Source organism: Telopea speciosissima, chromosome 5, assembly GCF_018873765.1.
Source record: "Telopea speciosissima isolate NSW1024214 ecotype Mountain lineage chromosome 5, Tspe_v1, whole genome shotgun sequence".
Taxonomy (NCBI): Eukaryota; Viridiplantae; Streptophyta; class Magnoliopsida; order Proteales; family Proteaceae; genus Telopea; species Telopea speciosissima.
The window spans coordinates 62,754,514-62,777,500 of NC_057920.1; the positions used below are offsets into that span (position 1 = coordinate 62,754,514).

The window sequence follows — 22,987 nt, forward strand, 5'->3', positions numbered from 1 at the left end:
GTAACTTTACCTCAACATTTCCATCCCAATAAAACCCCACCAACATGTGGGTCCCATCTTCCCAACAATCCCACCTCACCTTCCTTCCCCTTTAAACAAATGGGGCCATTGTATATATTAGGCCTTCAGATGGCTTTCTCCCTAAAACCTACATGAAGCATCATTGAGGATTCACCCCCAAAAGATGTAATACACAATTATTGGCTTTGTATGACACTTCCAATGGACCTGTTTTCAGTAGATAATGAATGAAAGGCAATTTCCAGAAAACAATCTTTAAGTAAACCCAGCAATTACACACAGACAAAAAAAAAAAGGGGAGATATGTGAGTTGCTTATTCTTCCAGTGACCTTACAGATCTTAGATGGCAGACTCAAAAGCTGGCATCAAATTGCAAAACACATAGAGAGATACAATCTACATTATCTCAACAACAGCTCGGCCTACTATACATCCCTTGTCAAGATCTTGGTATGCTTTGGCTGCCTCCTCGAATGTGCATTTTCTTGAAACAGCAGCATTGAGATTGAAGATACCTGTCTCTGCAAGTTTAACCAACTTCGGTAGATCTTGCCTTGCTCTGCCTCCATACGAGCCAATAATCTTTACCTGATTCATGATATTATCAAAGCTAAAATATTATTCTCTGATTTTAAAACATGAATGAGTTGCAAGGAAGATAAAGCATAAACAGTAAGCAATATGCAAAGTGAGATGGAAATAGCAACAGCAATAGTATCATAATCTTAAATGCAACAAGTGATCTATGGAATATGACCATATTTTTAGTTAGAGCAAAATACCAACCTGATAAAATCATTCAACTAGTTCAACCATAAAATGTGGACTATTCCCATTACTATCACAAAAAAAAGGACTTATCACTAAAGAAGTTGCTTCCCATCTCAATTGACCTAATCAAGCCCACCAAAATAAAAAGGGAAATTTACGAAACACCCCCTGAAAATGGACCGATACTCAGATCACCCCGTCTTATTTGAAAATACGCAGATCACCCCCTCTACAGTAACAGTGTTAGTCTGCTGTTAATTATTGTTGTAAAAGGACTATTTTAGCCTTGTATTAAAACTTTAGAATTAAATTTACAATACTACCCTTTCCTTCATCTTCAACCTAAAATACTCCACCGCCTCTGCTTCGCCCTGCAACACCGCCGTCGCCGCCTCTGCTTCGCTGTCGACCCTTAATCGATCTGTACATATATGTAAATGCTCTGACTTGAAATTCACCTTTCACCGCCGGGGGAAAAAGCATCGGAAAACATGGAATTTTTGAACAAAAGTTGTTCGTTACAACCATAAACAGAGATGTATTCTTTAAAATGGTACAGTTTGATTTTTGCGGCTTAGGACCTTCAGTGGTTCCTGTTCTTCTTCTTCCTCTATGCAATTAATCAATCCATGCATCCTTCGGAGGCCTCTTTCTGAGTTCTCAAACTTTCCTTAGTTAGGCTTAAATCTGGAGATCTTTTATTACTCACAAACCATACCCAGAAGAGGCCAATAACCATGTCGAGTGGTGCTTCTGATGGTGCTAATTGATCCTCCAAATATCACCCCAGGTGAGTGAATAGTTGCTGAGATCTAATATCTCGAAGTAGCAGCAGAATTTTGGGAGAAAACCCAAACAGCAGGTGAATAAAACCGTCTCTGATCATTAACTAATATCAGCACCAGCTTGAAATTCAAGGGGAACCTTTGATTTCTCAAGCAAAACCCTACCTGTTTTCGTTCCCAAAAAAACAAATAATTTCTCAAGCAAAACCCTACCCGTTGGGTCTCCTTTTATACCCCTTCTTCACCTTCAACAGGGGTTAGATGAACCAAATCAAATCCTCACGTCTCTTTCCTTCTCTCTTTTTCCACAACTACGAGCCAAAATTTTTAATTTAGAAAAGAATAATAAAAAATTTTAACATCTTCTGTCTCTGCAACTATTATTTTGCAGATTCGTATAACTTCTGTCGGAAACCTAAAAGACTCAAGAGATTTCTCAATCTCTATTATCAACGGAAACCTAAAAGACTCCAGAGATTATGAAATCTGGAACCAGGGCCGGATTGATAATTTGGAACCAGAGGGTGCCGGAGGTCAAGGGGAAAGGGGGGGGGGAAGATGCATAGGCCGGTGCCGGTGCCGGAGGAGAGAGAGGCGGAGTGGTCCGAAGGGACTTTTAATTTCCCTAAGAGGAAGAGAGATCAGAGAGATGAACAAGTGAAGGTTTTTCAATGTCTCTGTTCGGGATCGATTGGAGCTCGAGTGTCTTCTCTTCTTCCTCTGTTGTGCTCGAATGTCGCTGACGATCGGAATCTTCGAGTTTAACAAAGCTCTGGCTGGATCTGAGAAGACCTTTGCAGTTGATTCAGTCGCTCCTGTCAAAAGCTCGAGTGTCTTCTTCTTCTTCTCCGATGCATGGCTGGACTGGAAAGGCGGAGATTAAGTTGCAGGTCATGTGAGGAAGAAGATGGATATTGGGGGTTTTAGATTCAAGGGTAAAATAGTAACTCTACACTAGTCAAGGGTAATTTAGGGATTTAAATATATTTAACAGTGTCAAACTAACGGTAGGGACTAATGTGAGTATAGGGCTCTCATGCAGGGGGTGATCTGAGTATTTTCAAATAAGAGGGGGTGATCTGAGTATCGGTCCATTTTCAAGGGGTGTTTTGTAAATTTCCCAAATAAAAAATACCCTATCCTTCCTTCCAAAAAAAAAACACCCATGTCATGCAGCCCAATGCATAGAATGTCATTTTTTAGAAAGAAAAAAAAAAATTCCACCGGCCATAAAAGTGTCAAAGCAACCTCTGTTATTAATGCTTGGACTTTCCCAGACTACTCAAACTTTCACTCGCAATCCCCAACAACATTACCCCTACTAAGATTGTACCAAGTGGGGACCTCACACCTAAAATATAATTAAAGAACTGGTATAAACTATAAAAGAATCCACCACACAGATGGATGCGCCTCTAAATGCCCGTTCAAAAGAAAGAAAATATATCCAAACCATATGAAAAGTAGTTTAATGCTGTAGAACAAGCCATTATTGTGAACCGGTACAAAAAAACCATCATTTGGTAGGACTGATTATGATGTAGAGACCTCAACAATGTTCACAAATAAAAGGAAAGAGCCAATAATAAGTTCTGATGGATAATCTCACGCACCTGTCTGCGAACAAGACGGTTTATATCCACCTCTCCAATGGAACTGGAAGGTGCAAGTCCAATCATAACAGCTTTTCCCCCATCTTTTACACTTTGTGAACACTGCACAAAAGTTTGTGGTTTCCCAAGTGCCTCCACAGCAACATCCACACCCATTCCTCCAGTTATTTCCTATCAGTAGAGTAAACAATAACCATGGTAAGCTCATTAACCATGGGCTGAAGGTATTTATTTTGAACAAGGAGAAGAAATGAATGAATTATTTGCATATCTTTTGGTAAAATAATGTGATCAGTGAAACACCTAGAGGAACCAAAGAAATATGATCAACACCATTACCAGATAAAATCACTACATAAAGTCAGGATCTTCAAACATTTTTCATCACCAAATTTGAATGAAGATAAGTTTCAACATCATCAGAAAATTGTCTAAAGAAACGCCCATTGAAACAACAGAAAGGTGCACTCAAAGCATAAATTATCTTGGCTTGAGAATGGAATATAAAGAATGCATGATAAGGGAGACTGCTATGGAGTTTCCAGCAACAAGATGAGACCATTTTGAGGTTGGGATTTATGTCAAGCATCGACTAAATACACATGTAGTTGGGTTTTTTTTCTTGAGGGGGGGGGGGTGCTATATATGTGCTTTTAAGGGTATTATGAAACATGAACTATATTTTTCATGAACAAGCTTTAAATATGGGACCTCCAAGAGAATACTTATATGTTGGATGATGCAGAAGGGTAAGACTTTGCATGTGATGCTTTCCGACAGTACTTCTCAAAGAAACTAAAAATCTTTCAAGACCTTTTAGTTCTTTAAGAAAAACACTTTGGGGCCAATGTTAGATGAGCTCAAATGAGAAGAATATGCTGAATGTATTTCACATAGTAATATATTTGAGGCCTCACATGCTGCACGAGTATCAGATAAAAGAACATGAAGGTGACAAATGATTAAACCTTTTCTTTTTACATTAAACCCTTCTAAAAAACATTAGCTGCAAATGATGAAGTAGCATCTCCGATGGAATGATATGAGGAAAAATGCTATCACCAAGAGTAGAAGCTTTTGTGCAGGTTTTTGCACTAGATCAGTTTCTCGTACCATAATTTGAAGAAGAGACAATATCAACAGAGAGAAGGTTTCAAATCAAATAGTTAATTGATTTATGGTCCAAGGAGGAGGTATCTATCTATATATATATAGTGATAGGTAGGACCCAAGGAGAGTGGAACTCATGATCTCTTAGTGTAAGGCGTGGTCTTTGCCAACTAAGTGCTCCCCCCTAAGGGTTGTAGGAGGAATATGTTAATGGTCTCTTTGGCCATTGGCAAGTTTCACAAGATGTTTGGGTACACATTCTATGAAATTCTTTTGTATAATGGATTTTGCAAATTTATCCCCGTTGGAAGACGCTGCCCTTTCCAGTATGTTGATAAATTTGGAAGGAAATAAAACTGAGGGTATTTGATGAGAAGATCCAAACCATTGGATTCCCTACTAGTGGACCAGTCATTGTTGCAGAAAGAATTCACAGATGTGCTCACTCAAACTTCTGAGGAGCTTGAGTCTATGTGGTACAACATATACTGGTTGTAATGAGTTGTATATTTTAACAATTACAAATAAAGTTTCCCTGCTCATTCAAAAAATTGTTAAAGAAACGATAACATGTAATAGTGCCAAAAGGTCGTTCATCAATTGCTCCAATATTTCATCTGTAAAGTAAAGACTTTCATTTGAAAGAAGAGATACCTTTTCCAAAATGACCAAAAGAAATTTAAGACCCATAACTTGTAAAAAATAGTGGTCAAGGGCAATAATAACCTTACTTGCTGTTTAAATTCAATGAACAGTTAACAGGGTCTTTGACGAATGAGAAAAATAATCATTAAAGGCAAGAATGCAAGAGAGAAGCCAGGTGTAGAAAAAAATGCAAGGTCATTCATACCTTTCTATCTTAAAGACCTTCAAAATCATCACATCAACCATTGCAGGATAATTAATCAATCAAGCATGACCATTTATACCTAGTGATAAACATTGAAAGACTAAAAATATAATGAAATCCAGTATTAATAAACCAACCCAAATCATCAGCAAATCAAGATATTCGCTAACTGTTCGAATTCTGAAACAACATAAGGAACATAATTCAACATAAAGAACTTAAGTGGCAATTCTGCACCCAATCAGAAAGGTTAAAGTGTTAGGTAGAGTAGGTGCCTTTATCTTATCAACAGCATCTTCCTTGGCTGCATTTACAGTGTGAGTTGCTCCTAGCTTCTTTGCATTATCAAGTTTTTCATCTTGAACATCAACAGCAATAATCTCAGAAGCACCAAATGCCCTTGCTATCTGCAAACAACTGGGACATATGACGTAGTCATAATCATATACAAGATAAACCGATAAAAAATGAGGTGGTGAGTCATGTCCAGAGTATGATTGAGAAATTTGACCAAAGTGTGGCATACACCTCTGGCTCCCAAAAGAGACTCAATTACACTCGGAACACCATGCTCCAGTAAAGAAACAAATGACACAAAAAACAAAGGGGGGGGGGGGGGGAAACAAAAAACAAGCTGATCTACTAACTAAAGTGCACAGACACCGCCACAGATACAACAAAATCTATTACCAAAAAATATTATTTTCATAAGCACAACAAATTGTAAAAATAAGTAGTAGTTTTGAAGTCTCTCTACCTAATTCCTTCTCCACTTCAATCTATAGCCTAAATGACCACAGCTCATTTCCCTGTTTACAGCACCTGAAACCCCCATTACTTTGCACCAATAACTAACCCTTCAACCTGAATTTAAAACTTAGCTCTGCTGCATGAGGTCCCCAATATCTCTCCATTTTAAACCAGACCTGTTAATTAAAAGCTTTGTAACAAAACATCAATAACCAGAACCTGTGAAGAAGAGAAGAGTGGGGGAAGAGCTAGAACATGATAGACAGAATAGCTCTACTGTGAACTGCTATATCTTTTATACAAAATAGAACCGACTCTTAGTAGGAAGTCTACTAAGAACCAAAGACTTATTACAATGAGAGGAAAGGAAACAACAACCTAAGTCTAATAAGTCTAATTATAATAGAAAAGAGAAATAACAACTAAACTATTAGACATGATCCCATGGTACATTGTCCCATGGAACCGCCATGGAACACAACCCAATGATACACTTTAACACTCCCCCTCAAGCTGGAGTATATATATATCAAAGGCTCCAGCTTGAAAAAACAACAGCAACTCAGCCTTATCCCAACTAAATGGAGTCAGCTACATGGATCCTTGCCCTCCAATCAGCTCTATTCGAGGTCATACTTGATACAAGGCTTAAGCTATGCATGTCTTTCCTCACCACTTCTTCTCCTAAGGTCATTTTAGGTCTGCCCCTGGCTCTTTTAGTTCCTTCAATCTGAATAAAATCACTCCTCTGTACTGGAGCATCCAAAGGCCTCTGCTGAACATGGTCATGCCACCTCAAACAACTTTCACATTGCTTATCATGTATCAGAGCTACTCCCAAACCAACTCTAATATGATCATTCCTTACTTTATCCTTCCTAGTTTTGCCACTCATCCATCTCAACATCCTCATGTCTGCTACACTGAGTTTATCTATATGATGCTTCTTCACTGCCCAACATTCTCCACCATACATCATAGCCGGACATATGACTATACTATAAAATTTTCCTTCAAGTTTTAAAGGAATACGCCGATCACACAACACTCTGGACGAACCTCTTCACTTCATCCATCCTATTTTAATTCTTTGTGAAACATCATCCTCTATATCACCTTCTTTATTTATGATTGAGCCAAGATACCTAAAATAATCACTTGGCAGAATCTCCCTCTCATCAAATTTCACCACCTCATTGATGCAGATTCATCACTGACATAGGCTTGTTTTTATTAGGAATAAGTCTAGGGTTGGGTTCTATGCATGTTGGGCCTTTGATCCCATGGGTTTCCAACGTAATAGGTCACTTTTATGGACCTACAGTATGGGTAATAGGGTTGCATACGGGATTAGTTGTTTTAGTTCCATACGTAGTTTTATTTTGGTGTTTTTGTTCATAAATTGAATCGGTTCAACCAATGGATCAATTTAAGTGATTTTAGTAGTTTTCTTTTAAGTGTTTAGTGGGGCTAGAATAGGACTCTGTTCTGAGTCTATTTCAGTTTCCTAGTCAGTTTAAGTTACCTAATAGGTTAAGGATTGGGTTAGGCCTTTCCTTTTTAGTGTAGGAGTCTATTTTTGAGTCTTTTATATAAAAGTTTGTAAGGGGGGCAAGTATTGACTACGAATTTTGATATTAATGAAAAGTTTTTTGCTTCTCTTCTTCTCCATTGAAGATTTTTGACTTGTGTTTGATCAAGGCTGGTAGGATTGGTGTTTGATCCAGTCGACACCTTGCAGTGTGAAGCCTGGGTGGTTCGTTCAAACTCTCTTTGTTCTTTTGAATCTCTACTTTCAAGTTCAATTCAAGTTTTAATTTTTATTCAAAATCTACAATCAAACAAGCTACTGCCAAGGAAATTCTACAACAGCAGTGAGTTTGAAGCATCCTCATCCCCAACAATTCTTTTAATCCTCTCACAGCCCAACCCTAAGATTTCCTCTTTTATTTTCAATTTTCCCAAGGTCTGAACACTGTCCAGACCATTCCAGCCATCCACAAAACCCCAATTTTGGATTGAATACTCCCCTGCCCCATTGGAGAACTCGATCCAAATTGCAGCCCTTTCCTCCCACTAAAACCCTAGCAAACCCCATCTCCATTGGTTTCCCCCAAAACCCTAAACATCACCCAGCCATAATCACCCATCAATTCTGTCCCATATTTGGATTGAACCATCCCCTGACCTACTGGGAAACTCGATCCAAACCTGGTCCTCATCTGGCCATCCTAAACCCTAGATTCCATCTTCTTCCTCTTTTCAAAAACCCAAACCCTAAACCTAACTTTGCTGCCAATTCATTCCAGCACACTTCCCACCATTAAAACTTAACATAACCTTCACTGAAAGACTCTCCTACATCAACCTAACATAACCCTACAATCAAACCCTAGGTCCTATTAAATCCTAACCCTAATTTTACCAAAAACCCTATTTTTGGCCTACCCGAATTAATCTTCAGACCAGATCCTGGTTGTCTGGTTTCTAGTTGGTCTTCTACCAATTTAGGACTACATTTATCCGTCCGAGTGTAGCCTGTTACAATTCCTGAGAAGAAAAGGAAAAACCAGAGAACAAAAGATAGAAGAAGAAGAGATGGGAAGAAAAGAAGCGAACTCGATGTTCAGAGTTCCTCTCCCATAGTTTGTATTTATAATAATAACCAATAACATCAAAATAGGAAACTCATTCCTTGACAACCAAGAAACTAAATATAATAAGAAGCTAACCCTAACTAGGAAACTAACATAAAACGATGGAAACAAACTAAAAAACCAAGATAGGGACAATGCCCCTATTCATGGTAAATTACCCAAACTACCCCTGTACCCCCAAGGCACAAGGGCCCATTCTCAACATAACCAAAGTTACACACCATATACTCTGTCTCCGTTCGATTTATCTTAAAACCTTTTTATTCCAAGGTTGATCCTCGTAACTCTAACTTGGCATTAATCCTTGCTTTTGTCTCATCCACCAAAACAATATCATCAGTAAAAAGAATACACCAAGAAACCTCATCTTGAATGTCTTTAGTTAAATCATCCGTGACAAGTGCAAACAAATAAGGGCTTAAAGCTGATCAAGATCCTTGATGCAACCCAATTGTAAGTGGGAAATTCGCTATCTTGGCCCCCCCACAGTTCTTACACTTGTCACCACACCATCATACATATCTTTAATTATGTCCACATATTTACTTGAAACACTTCTCTTCTCTAGTACTTGCTAGATTAACTCTCTAGGGACTCTGTCATAAGTTTTTTCTAGGTCAATAAAGACCATATGGAGATCCTTCTTTCAATCTCTAAATCTTTCCATAAGTCTCCTAATTAAGTAAATAGCTTCCGTCATGGATCTTCCTAGCATAAAACCAAATTGGTTCGTAATAGTAGTTTCTTATCTCAAGTGGGTTTCAAATTTTCAATAACCCTCTCCCACAATTTCATAGTCTAACTCATTAGTTTTATGCCTCAAAGGTTATTGCAACTCTGAATATCACCTTTGTTTTTTTAAATTGGAATCACTATGCTTCTCCAATCATCTGGCATTTTCCTTATTCTCATAATATTATTAAATAGCTTGGTTAGCCAACATAAACCACAAATTCCTAAGCTCTACCACACTTCTATTGGGATCTCATATGGGCCTTGTGTCTTGCCCACTTCATCCTCCTTAAAGTTTCTTTTACTTCAAACACCTTAATTCTTCGTATATATCTACGATATGTGATGTCTTGAATTTAAGCCTGTAAACGGATCGGATTCGGCTCGGATACGGATCGGATGTAATCGGATTTGGATATTTTCTGGTCGAATACGGATACCTCTAAAACGGATGGATTCGGATGCGGATCGAATTCAGATTTTCGACCATCCGTTTACACCTCTGCCTTGTGTAACCCGAACCTTCCTCCCCCTAGTGGATACAATTCACTCTCAATCCATAGTTTTAGATCATGATTCTCTTTTCCTCATATTCTAGAACCTGTTGAATCTTCAAAAACCCTCAAGATCATTATTTACTTAATTTTTTATAATTAAGTATTCCGATTCGGATTTTTATCGGAGTATTCGGATTTTTTTTCCGGATATCTGTAATCGAATACGGATGCCCCTAAACGGATACGGATGCAGATCGAATTCGGATTTTCGGTTATCCATTTACAGCCCTAGTACTCTTGATGGATAATGTAGTCTTCCAGAATACTATTACTCAAAGTGTCTCCATTTAGGAGGCAGCAGAAATAACCTTCCCATCTCTCTTAATGTCCTCATCCCTTATTAGTACTTTACCATCTTCACTTTTAATACATCTAACATGGTCAAGATCTCTACTCTTCTTTCCCTCACTTTTATCTCATAAATAGTTTTTTCCCCTACCTTTGTGCTCAGATTGTTATATAGATCTTCATATTTCTTCACCCTTGCTTTTCCCAAAATCTTCTTAGCTTCATTTTTGGCAAAGTTATACCTTTGTAGATCATATACATCCTTAGTCCTTTGCCATGTCTTAAAACTAGCTTTCTTAGTCTTAATGGTTGTTTGAATCTCATCATCCCACCACCAAGGCAAGGCGAGCCTAGGCAGTGACCAGGCGCCTTGTCACCTTGGCCCCTAGGTTGTCATCAAGAGGTTTGTGTAAAATACCTCTGCTGCCGCTGCAGTTGTGGTGGTGGTGGCGGCGGCAGGGGCTGTAGTGTTTCTGATTTTGACTTCTCTTCTTCTTGTTCCCTATTTTCCTCTAATTTCTTCACTTTTTTTCCCCATTTCCCATCCTTTCCTTTCTGTTTCCCACTCTTCCTCATTTTCTTTTCCTTTCTGTTCCCCCTATTTTCTGTCTGGGCACCTTGAACAATATGGCGTCTGGTTGCCTAGGGGTTCAAGAACCGTGTAAACAATGCCTTGGAGGCAACACCTTGACAACTATGGCTATAAGAGATTATTTGTTTATAAATATTTATCACAAGAGATCCTATTTTTACAATAACTGTACTGTTTTCATTTAGGACAAGGATTTAATAGTATCCAATCATCCGCAATTCACTAGTCAATGAACATTGATTTTCCCAAGAAAATGCCAACTCTTTAGAACAACTAGTGTGCTAAAAAATCACAATTTCAACCAAGAGACAACTGTACTATCCAAAGGTAAGATGAAAAAGTGAAGGCTAATTGCTAGGACCAGGAAACACATTAGACACTTCTGCTCCAAGGCAATTTACGATCATACATTCAGAAGTCCTACAAATTCAAGAAATGCAGCAAGAATGTCAAGGACTACAACTATTGAAATGAATGTCTAGAAACATAACTACAAGATAAGTGCACACATTTTTATATAACAACACTAATTTAGCTCTTCACCTTGAACCAACACCTCCAACGCCAATCACAGCAACTGAGTCCCCTAAACGCAAGTCAGCTGCATGTCTCATAGCCCCATAGGCAGTGAAAACTGCACAACCCAAAATAGCTGACTCTGTATATGGCAATGAGTTTGGAAGAACTGATAATGCATGTGCTGGAACAACACAGTATTCTGCAAGTCCTCCCATACTATACATGTACACTGGTTTTCCTACATAATATGACAAAAAAAAAATTTAGTTAAAAGCCAAATGCATTTTTTGTAGACACTGGGCATAACAATGTAAGGTCAATGTACTATTATTCTTGTCTGCAGTTACAAATATAACAATAGTCAACAGAAAAGACAATAAAGGGAGACGCTACAAAAGCAAGCAAGCAAGCAGATATATAGCGTGACAGAAACAGAAAGTAGGAGCAGGCAGGGATAAAGAGAGAGGGAGGGACAAAACGTTAACACCAAGAACTGCCTATTGTGTGTGGTATACCAACTGTTAAGAGCACAAATATCATGTATGTTTGTATGCAACCTTTTCTGTAAACTGGTATATTCTTGACCATATCCACTTCACAATCTTTATATTCTGCTTAAACAAAAAGTTTAAGGAAAAATATCTGACCTTCACAAAAAAGTGAAGCTTTCCAAAAAACTACTATTTACTTTGAATGTCTATAATCGAAGACAAAATATTGTATCAGACCATGATATGGTATTTTGATTGCTTAAGTACATAAAATGAATGAAACATGTTAAGATTATAACTACATGTAACCACGGTAGGAGTCCTCCTCCTAACGTGGATTCCTTTTTCCTTATTATCTCTCTCTTTCTTATCTTTTTCTATTCTTCTATTTAGCTTTCGTACTTAGATTAGGATCGTAAGTCGACTCTAGTAGTTTAGGGTATGTATGGTAACCTTTCAAAAAATGGATTCTGGCGTTTTTTCTGATTCTGAGGGCAGAATTGAATCAAATTATGTATGGTTTGTCCGGTCCGTTTCTGTGATTCTTTGAAACGGACCGGATGATATAATGAATTCTGGCAAGCTTTTGAGAAACACCAAAATGGAGTTTCTCCATTCTAAGAATTGATTTTATGAAAAATTGGGTAGACTTAGGACGACTTAAGTTAGAGGGGCATTTTTTGGAATTTTCCCTCAAAACATAACAAAACCTAACCTAAAACGGCTTTACCCTCTCCATCTCTCAAATGAAGAACACTGTGCCTCTCCATCTCTCCAACGAAGAACACTGCCAGCCCTCTTCTCTCCATCGTTTCAGCCTCTGTTCGAACGAAGGGAAAAGCTCTGATTTATCAAAGCTTGGATCATCTGCATCTCCTTCAACTCAAGTAATGTTTCCTTTCTTCTTCATCTGTACTTCTACTACTATTTCTCTTCTTCTTCTTCTTTTTGTGATCTAGGGTTTAAAACCTTAGATCACAAAAACGAAATTAAAACACCGTCTATAAATTGATCTCTCTTTGAGAATCCTCCTCTGTATTTAAAGTAGAAATTAAGGGCAGGACAGAGGTTGCTTGTGTTTTTTTTTGCCCCTCTTTTTTTTCTTCCTCCTCTTGTGTTTTTTTTCCCCTTCTTTTTTGGTTGGAATTCATTAAAAAAAATTCTTTTCTTAAAGTAGAAATGAAGGGCAGGACAGAGGAGCCCAATCACAGGTGAAGAGGCTTTCTTTCTCTCATTGTTAAAGCATTGGCCCATTTGAAAATCAACCTGGATTGTTTTCGTAGGGGATTAGGCTTATGAGAACCAAAAATAGCATTGTTTCGGGCCAACCAAATGAAGTAAAAAATACAGCAAGAACAGATAATAACATCTGCTTTCATTCTTATCAATAGGACAAGTAGCAACAAAGGATTTAAACAGTTCAAGAATGGACGATGATTGAAGGCGTTCAGTCCTTAAACCTAGTGCTCCAGCAGCTAGGATCCTTTTCGCAAATTCACAAGAGAACAAAATATGCCACTCAGTTTTAATTTCAGTCTTACAAAAACTACAGTAAGGATCAACAGGAAGGATATAGGATAAGTTTAGATCGAGTTTGGATTCGACTGGGTCCATTAAAAAAAAAAACCACAAAACTTTGGATGTATCTTTAGATGTCAAATATAATTCCAAAAACTGGCAAAACCTGGCCTCAAACTCATACCATCATGGATCTTAGTAAACCATTTAGCAGCAATTTTTGTAGAAAACTTCCCAGTCTTACTAAGAGGGAAAAACCAACCATCAATGGCAATCCATACATGTTTCTGTTTCTCTGTATAGCATAATCAATTTTTTACCATACAACATTTGTTGGTACAGAATTACTCCAAAAATTCAGAAACAGAAAAAATCGATTCTGACCCAGAATCAATTTTTTGAATCAAAATGGTTACCATACATACCCTTAGTTTGTTTCTATTTTCTTTTCCTTGTATTTTCCTAGTCTGAGTAGGAAGGCCCCTGTAATGTGTCTACCATATAAATAAGATTGGAAAGAGGGAGGCTGCCATCGGTTGTTGAACTCTCTGACAGCCTCTTTTTCCCTTCTTCCTCAACTTCTTCTCTCAGTTCTGCGGGTTCTCTATTCTGATAATTGTCACATGGTATGGTATCAGAGCACTAAACCAGTAACACCTTCCTCTCAAATCCTAGTTTGATTGTTCTTTCTCAACAAAGCTTTGATCCTTGGTCGCGGCAACTATAAGCTGCCTACCTGCTTCAAGTTGCCCTAGTTATTGACAACTATGAATTAAACTAGGTCATTCCTCTATGTCTACATTTCTGGCGATGAAGAACATGGTTTTCTGAAGATCGACATCAAGTTATGAAACCTGCGGCTACTTTTTCATGGAATTTCTGAGATCTGCAATTACTCTTTTATCAGCCATCTGATACTGCTCTCATTTTGAGGATTACTTAGACTATATCTAAGGCCAATTCGATCCACTTTTCATTGGATTTCACTGGTCTGATTCTCTGCAACTTGTCTTCTCCAGATGCTCTGTTTTTAGGGCTATTTTGAATTCTCTGCTTCCTGCAATCAATTTTAATCTCACCATTCAATTTGGTTAAGATTTTGGGAACTCATTCCCTTACTTCAGACTCTCCTTCGATCATCTTTTAGGTCTATCAGACCTGTTTTTGATCCCGAGATTTGAAATTACCCAAATCTGGGTGTTGTTCCTACCGGCTACTGGTTATCACCTACAAGCTGCTGCTGCTGCTGCTGCTGCTGCTGGTATTCTAGTACTGATTCCTTTAATTCCACTGAATGTGAACAACTCGGTGAATGTTATCTTTGATTCCCGTTCTACCTACTTGCATGATGGCTGGTCCAAAGGCTCCAATAGATTCTGTTCATGTTCAGACCACCAATATTAAATTGAAATGGTGTGTCCAATTACATGCTGTCGTCTCAAGCTGTTACGGTCTACATTCATGCCAAAGGGAATATGAAGTACCTAACTGAAGATCCTCCCACAGTTGAGACCAAAGATCCCGCTTCTCTCACGGCATATGAAGATTGGATGCGTGAGAATTCCAAATTTAAGATTTGATTGTGGAACAGCATTGACCATACTATAGCTGCTAACGTCAAGTTTCATAATACTGCGAAAGGAGTTTGGAATGATCTGAAAGAAAGCTTTTCTCAAGAGAAAAATATTTCTCGAACTTATGAATTGTACGAGAAATTATTCAATTGTAAACAAGGTGACAAATCTTTGAATGAATACTTTAGCAACTACAAAAGTATCATTGAAGCACTTCAGGTACTCCAACCTCTCACCACAAATTTAGAACAGCTAAAACTCCAACGAGATGAATTTCATGTTGTCAAGTTCTTGGTTGGTTTGCTTCCCAAGTATCAATCTATTAAGAGTCAGCTCCTGGCTTGTGAAAAAAGTACATTCACTGAATGAGACATTCACTCATCTTCAACAAACATCTATTGCTTCCAAAAGTGAACCTCCCCCATCTCCCAAAGAAGGTTTAGCCTTTACTACTAGTAGAGGCCATGGGTCATCTGGAGGAGGTCGTGGCCAAGGTACTGGTGGTCGTGGCACAGGTGGCCAATCTTTTGACTAAGGTTCTCGACAGTGCTCCTATTGTGGCAAGCAAAATGATACTGCTGATACATGTTTGGCCAAACATGGACGTCCTGAATGATGAACTGGTCAATTCTGCTATAACTGATAACTCTACTAAGCAAGCACCTATTGTGGATACTCCATCTACCTCTTCTTCCACTGTGTCTGTTCCTCGAGATGATTACAATCAGATCCTCAACGACTGCAACAGCTTGAGGCAGCTACCACTTCCACAGCCACTCTAGCTCATAAAGGTAACTCAGCTTTATTTACTACAACTACTACTACGACTACTCCATGGATCATTGATTCCGGAGTTTCCTCTCACATGACTGGAAAGACCAATTTATTTTCATCTATTACTGAATCTCGACAATTTTCTTCTGTTATTCTTGTTGATGGTTCCTCTACCAAGGTGACATGTCATGGCACTGTTTCTCCTACCTCTTCCATGACACTGTCATCTATTCTTCATGTTCCACATTTACCATTAAATCTCTTATCTGATAGCCAACTTATTAAAGCACTTAACTGTTTTGTTACTTTCTATCCTTCCCATTGTGTTTTTCCGGACCATCAGACAACGAAGATGATTGGTAGCGGGGTTGAACAGGCAGGTCTTTACTATCTAGATGGCACAAGACCTTCTGCTGCAGCTACTACACTTACTGGTGGTTCATCTCTTCTTCAGTGGCATCATCGTCTGGGCCATCTATCTTTATCCAAGCTTCAGCTTATGGTTCCCAGTTGCAAGTAAGTTACCCGTCTCGAATGTGAAGCCTGTGAATTAGGAAAACATCAGCAATCGTCATTTCCCTCTAGGAGTATGTTTAGAAATCCATCTTTGTTTTATTTAGTTCATTCAGATATCTGGGGATCATGCCGTGTCCGGAATAGATTTGGTTTTCATTACTTTGTTACTTTGTGGATGATTACTCCTGCTCAACGTGGATTTACATGTTAAAGGATCGGTCTGAATTTATTACAATTTTCAAAAAAAAATCACATTGAAATAAAAACTCAGTTTGATACTTTAATTAAAAATTTTAGATCTGATAATGCACTTGAGTATGTTCAAAAAGAAATATCACATTGTTGTTATGATAATGGCATGATTCATCAAACTAGTTGTTCTTATACCCCTCAACAAAATGGGGTAGCTGAACGTAAAAAATTGGCACTTATTAGAAGTTGCACGATCTCTTATGATCCACATGCAGGTTCCCAAACATTTCTGGTGTGATGCTATTCTTGGTGCATGTTTTCTCATAAATAGGATGCCTTCTTCTGTCTAGATAACAAGTCTCCTTTCTCCATAAGAATCGGCACTTATTAGAAGTTGCACGAATCTCCTACCTAGAGCAACTCAAAGCCGAGAACTTCAGTCCCAAACCATTGACCTGCTGTGAGATTGAACCAGAGATTGTTAATGGTTCGGCAGACCATTGCCAAGCTCTGTTGCAGGCTCCTCAGTTGGCTTACTAACTTGTTGTTTCTGATGAATACCAACTGGAGTCAATAAAGCTTTGGTGAGCGATACCTCTTCTGAAATTTCAGGCCATTTGAAGATCCTATGAGAAAGTTCCTCCATCTACAAACCCTTCCTCTTCCCGCTGGCTCCTGTACGATGGCTAGAGGTTGAAGACAACCTCCCTTAATAAGTAATAAAACCATTACTGCTTATTTCCAAAATACCCCCCTTTCTTCCTTATTTCTGTTTGTCCCTCATTTTATTTTATACCAAATCTACCCCTGGTCAATATATTTTAAACCTTCTTGTATCCTCTTCCTCATTAGCTACCAAACAACCCTTTCATATTCTGGCTAATTAAGGTCCTGCCGCACCCCTTGTAACTTCGAAATATTTATGGTCCAGCCATTACCTTCCTACTATTGGCTATTGTGCACTTGTGTGGACCCATAGCGAACCCAAACAGGGTTTTTTCAAACCAGGGATCACATCACCTATGACCTGTGCATGTATTTATAGACTCTGCTAGCCAGTAGCAAGATAGAATAAGGACTGAATTAATGGTAAGCTTTATCCAAAAGAAATAATAATAATAATAGTAGAGATAGATTCCCTAATACACTACAAGACTGACTCATAGAGATAGGATACAATAAGAATAAATAAATAAGATAAAGCTGAGCTGGATTGCAAACACCAGCCCTTGTCCAACTGAAGATAAAATTAAATAATAAAAATAAGTAAAATAAAGATCTACTACTAAGACTCCAATTTTTCCAATCAACTGACTAGCTTGTAGTGCCCTAAGAGAGTAAGAAGCTGAAGTGTTTCAACAGTTCTGGGCACTGAAGTGATCCAGTCAACTGGACAAAGTTTTTTGTTCCAGGTCTGACCAAGCCAACAGCATAAAGCTTGCTAACCAGCGGATCTTCTTCCTTTTGTTCCTCTGATCTGCATCACAGATAGGTCTGTCATACCTGTGCAGCAGGATCTGACTGATTGAATGGGAAATTGCGTTTGGAATTTAAGCAAGGAGATACTGAGTAATGGCTGGAATGAGAACCAAAAAAAAAAAAAAGGTAGTGTGGATTAGCTGTTGGACATAGAATTAGGATACAGAAAAGTTAGCACAAGGAAAATGAACAAGTGGAGAAGAAGCAGATGAAAATATAGAGAAATATAAAGAGAGAAACTTAATAGATTCCTTCAGTTGTTACAGGACAATGGCTACAAGCACTTCTGCTCAATTTCATTCAACAGTCAAACCAAAGCAAATTGGGCTTATAAGCTAAAGGAACCTCCTATCCATGCAATGATATTAAAAGACAAAAAGACTCTGACCACTTTGATGGACTCGCTAACCTTGCACCAAATTAATTCACCAAAAGAAAATCTTCTAGGACTTAAAACTCTAAACAATTAACAAAACTAAACTTTCTATAACAAATACTTGACTTAACATAGCGAAAACCTCTTAAGATAAACTGCAATGAAGATTAACTAACACCTAAGATACTAGGAATTTGGGTCTGGGACTCAAGACAGCACTCTCTTAAGGAAAAAATCGTAATGAAGAAAAACTAATACCTAAGTTACCAGTAATTAAAGGAGTGGGACTCAAGATAGCTGTCCTGCTATACCACAAAGAAACCCTATCAATAGTGGTCTCCTCATCCATGCTGGAACCTGGTTGAACCTCATCAATCAAGGACCAGTTAGCTGTCTAAAGTGAAGGTGGTCTTGGTGCATTCTTCATAACTAATCATTGATTCCAAGAAGCTACTTCAGTTTGCCTGTTGCTGAACTTGATCATCTCCATCTTCCAATAAAGTCAACTGTCATCAGTTAGAAATATATTACCTAAAGAAGAAGTAAGCACTTATTCCATAAAATATAACATTTAAAATGATAAATTTAATAATTCACTACCGTTTCGAAAATATCCTGCAGGAAAGACCCCTCAAAGACCTCAGAATCCCTAGTCATGATCAAAACCCCAGTAGCACAATCACTCACATGTGCATGTGTAGCTTTGTAACTGGCTTAACCATTTTAAATTCTAGGGAACCATGATTGACTTAACAAAATAGAATAATATTTATGGTCCTAAATGGGATGAAAATTATATGCCTAGTACAAAAATAACTTTTCTATATGAATATCCAACTGCTTATAGGCCTGGTATTGACAAATATAACAGTGATCATTCTGCTGAATATATTATATTTAATTATAGTAATATACATGATTAAAAACTATAAAACTACAAAGAAATTTCTCAAAGTATGTACCTATTTTTACAGGCCTGTATGTGTAAGTACTGAAAAGCTCACAAGTACAGATCTTTTTGTACAAGAGGTACGATGTACTTCACACATTGACATGTATGTCAAATTCCATACAAGTTGTCTAAACTCTAAAAGTAATACACCGTATCATGACCTTATGGACTTGTTTATCACACAGGTCAATAAGATGTGGTAAGACAAGCCTGAATAAATGAGGGTTTATCAGCTTGAGTGTTTGTAATACTTGGGAGTTGGGATAAAAAAAAATTGTCAGAAAATGAATAAATACCATTGTTGCGGAGGAATAACCGGGTTTCACCATCATACAGTGTTCCTTTTGCACGATTGTAAGCAAAGAAAGCTTCGCACAGATCTTCTTGACCCTGTTTTCATTACAATATTAGTGATTCAAAATTTGTCCTAGAAGAGTAGTTGGAGATGATTAGATAAGTATATCATATAAGAAGTGTAAGTAAACAATGAAGGATGAATAAATGGAAAATAAAGCAAGGGAAGTTATCAGTGATGTCACCTTCACACAATAGGAACAGTTACCACAAGGCATTATGAAGGCTCCTATTACATGAGCTCCAACAGGAAACCTAAAATTCACAGACAAAATTTATATATTTTGATTTCTCTCATATCAAGATCTAATAATGGCAACATAATATTTTGACCAAAATCTGATATAGAAAGAAGCAGTTTAACCATTTAAACGGTGACTAAGACCCTTCACAGTTTGGGTGAAGCCCTAGACCAGATTAACCTAAAGGACTTCCTCCAGTGCTAAAGCTATTTCACCAGGGAAGTCATACCATAAAACCATCGAATAATCTGGTTCCAGGACAATCCAAATCCATGCAGTGAAACTGGTTAACACCTTCAACCAAGCTATATGAAACATTTAATATTCCAGGATGAAAATAGCTAAATTAACAACCACAAAAGGTCCTCCCATATAATTTAGAATGTTAAGCTTTTGTAGGGTTACTATTTTATGTATTATTAAAGAAGAGGGTCAGGTTTGGAAAGAGGAAAAGAATTCAGAAGATCTGGTAAACAGAGGGACAGTCCAGGTTTGAGAGCTTTATTGGAACATCATAAAAGCTTATTATACTCCAGGGATCTACTTTCCATGGTTTGAAGAAGAACCTTGCCTTTTTATGACTCATCATATTCTTTAATATACCAGTGCTCATGTCTGATCGAGATTGTTTTCAGATTGACTGAACCATTATTTGGAAAGGTGAAGATGTTATGTGGACTAAGGTATATAATTGTTCTCCAATTGGGAAATATATATATATATGGGAGAAAGAACGCTACCTGGCCGTGTACGGTGCGCGTTCCCTGCGCTTAGGCACAGGGGCTTGTGAAATGACCACAGTGTTAAGAAAACAACACCCAGAAGTGGCGATTTGCAGAAGAAAACGAAAAATAGAGAAGACAGACAACGCACAACACCAAGGATTTACATGGTTCACCGTCAAGATGAAAGCTACGTCCACGGTCGAACAACAGAACAGATTTCACTATCTTTGAAATGTTACAAAACCTCTCTTCCAGCCCTCCTAGAGAAAAGAACATTATATAGGGAAGCCCTAACCCAGAAAGTACAGAATTACCCCTAGAGCCCAAAAAATGACCAACTAGTCAAGGTCGGACCAAAACTAAACATATGTCGAAATACATATCGTTTCGAAGGTCTCGACGAGCTCTACACAACACACAGCCTCCGGCAATGATGTATCCGCTTTTTAGGCCATCCGAGATCGTTTCGAGGCCAAAATGGCCCTCCGAAGATCCTCCGAACCACTTTTTGGACCGAAATCAGGCTTCACCAATAACACACCAGCCCCCATGGAAAGGTGGAAATTCCCGAGCGTGCGGCAGTCATTCCACGCACCCCTGTGTCTGGGTGCAGGGGCAGCACCGCACGCGCCCAGGTAGCGTTCTCTTTCCCTATGCACATCACCTATTTGAGTTGATTTTTTTCCTGGTACCATAAGCTATGCTGAAATTAACAGACCACCATGCTCCTACTTTCATTAACAATGTGGACATTTACTGATTTGAAAATCTTTTCCACATTTCCAATACATCGAATTTTTCTACCCAAATTTATTCATAGATATCTTCAAATCACCAGCATATTTTCAATACATCTTATTTTTCTACACATGTTTTATACATACATACATATAATATGAATCATCCAAATAAACCAAGCAAATAAAAGGCACTAACAACGGATGATCATATTTTCCATAAGACACACCATACCTCCTTATAATTTCACGATCTGTATGGAGCCCATGTTCAACGACTTCTCCAGTTATTTCGTGGCCCACAACGCAAGGGCTTGCAAATGGAAGTTCACCCTTAATGACATGAAGATCAGAGTGACATACTCCACAGGCTGCATCAATAATTCAGGATTAAATGGCCATTAACTTACCATGATAGATAAATTACCTTTTTTTTTTCTTTTATTTTTTTTTTGGGGGGGGGGGGGGATATTGACAGATGAGTTACTCAGTCCTTGAAACTGACCAAGAACACCAACACAACTATTCAAGCAAATTTAACCCCAAAAAAAATCCCAAATGAATAATGACTGTATTCCGCTCAACTAGATGCCTTCACCTGTCTATATCTGGATATGGTGCTATTCTAAGGGAAATGGGTGATAGTACAATGGTTCAAAATGCGTTCCATCAGAGATCGTTCAACTAGAGCTATATGCTCTACATCATGAGCTTCTGATAGTAATGACAAGCAGTTCATAAAACATTCCATAAGATACTACTCCCAATTTTGATACTTTTAAGATTCTACGTTCTTGGAAGGAAGCGAATTGATGAGCTGCCACTACATACAAGTGACTCACATGCCTTCTTTTCAGGAATTTTAAAGAAAAAATGAGACAAGCAACCGAATGTAACGGATTTTTGTTTTTTTTCCCTAATTTCATTTCAGGATGATTCAAGACTGACAAGAATACTATCCAAAAAAGAAAAAAAAAAAATAGAACAAAACATAGATAAGAAGACTGTAGTCAGGAACGTGGAATTTAATGACAAAGAATAAATCGGAATTGAAGCAAAGACTTTTTTCATTAACTAAATCTATCTTTTGTGGGCGATCCCTCGTTAATTCTATCAGAGGAACAAATGGAGATATGGGATTCATTGAGTCGAACGATAGGAAATACTCACCTTTGGTTTTGATAAGAACTTCACCAACTTTGGGACGAGGCATTTGAAACTCTTCAATGGTGAGAGGTTTGCCGGGCTCCCAGAAGACTGTTCCACGCATGAAAGAAGGTCCCCCGCTCAAATGGTATCCGCTTGCATCGATTTTCTCAGAGTTAGAGCTTGTGGTGGTTGAGATGCCATGGCTGCTAGATCTCCACCGTGAACAAGAATCCGATGATACCTCGAAGCGTTTCGAGATGAGATTACGGGTGCTGTTGCAGCTGCGTCTAATCAGAGAGCGAGAGATGGAGAAGAAAGCCATTGCCGAATCACTAGCACTTAGCAGAGCAGCGGAGTCGTTACTTGTCTTGAGATTCTCGAATTTTATATGTCAATTTGATCAATTTGCCGGCCCGTCCTAAATGATGGAACTGCTAAAAGGCTAGAATGGATTAGACTAAAAAGGCCACTGACTCACTAAGGATTAAGGATTGGATGCGGAACCCACATAAGTTTTGACTCAGTTTATGAGTCCAAATGTCCAATAGAGGACCGTTGATTTTAAGAATAAAAGTTTTCCTGCTTGTCTGGACCGTTGAAAAGTACATTCTAATCCCGCAAACCTAACCCATTCGGACAACTACGCCAAATGTATGGGTGGG

The 22,987-nt window shown here is 38.2% G+C and overlaps 1 protein-coding gene across 1 annotated transcript; it reads right to left on the minus strand.

Moving 5' to 3' along the window:
- Positions 1 to 319: 319 nt before the first annotated feature.
- Positions 320 to 22,687, minus strand: LOC122662446 (alcohol dehydrogenase). Its single transcript, XM_043858077.1, has 8 exons — positions 22,347 to 22,687; positions 21,412 to 21,547; positions 19,658 to 19,727; positions 19,415 to 19,508; positions 11,271 to 11,484; positions 5,427 to 5,568; positions 3,192 to 3,362; positions 320 to 610 (listed from the first exon to the last, which is right to left on the minus strand). Exons 1-8 carry the CDS (start codon positions 22,645 to 22,647, stop codon positions 419 to 421), a joined length of 1,320 nt encoding a protein of 439 aa, XP_043714012.1. The 5' UTR covers positions 22,648 to 22,687; the 3' UTR covers positions 320 to 418.
- Positions 22,688 to 22,987: the final 300 nt, after the last annotated feature.

What these genes read in the sequence shown, in the direction of transcription:
- LOC122662446 (XM_043858077.1), bottom strand. Translation starts at nt 22,647, where the DNA reads ATGGCTTTCTTCTCCATCTCTCGCTCTCTGATTAGACGCAGCTGCAAC. An exon ending in GATCGTGAAATTATAAGGAG is followed by an intron (nt 19,728 to 21,411) that starts GTATGGTGTGTC and finishes TGTGAATTTTAG; the next exon opens with GTTTCCTGTTGGAGCTCATG. An exon ending in ATGCTGTTGATAAGATAAAG is followed by an intron (nt 3,363 to 5,426) that starts GCACCTACTCTA and finishes CTCTACTGATAG; the next exon opens with GAAATAACTGGAGGAATGGG.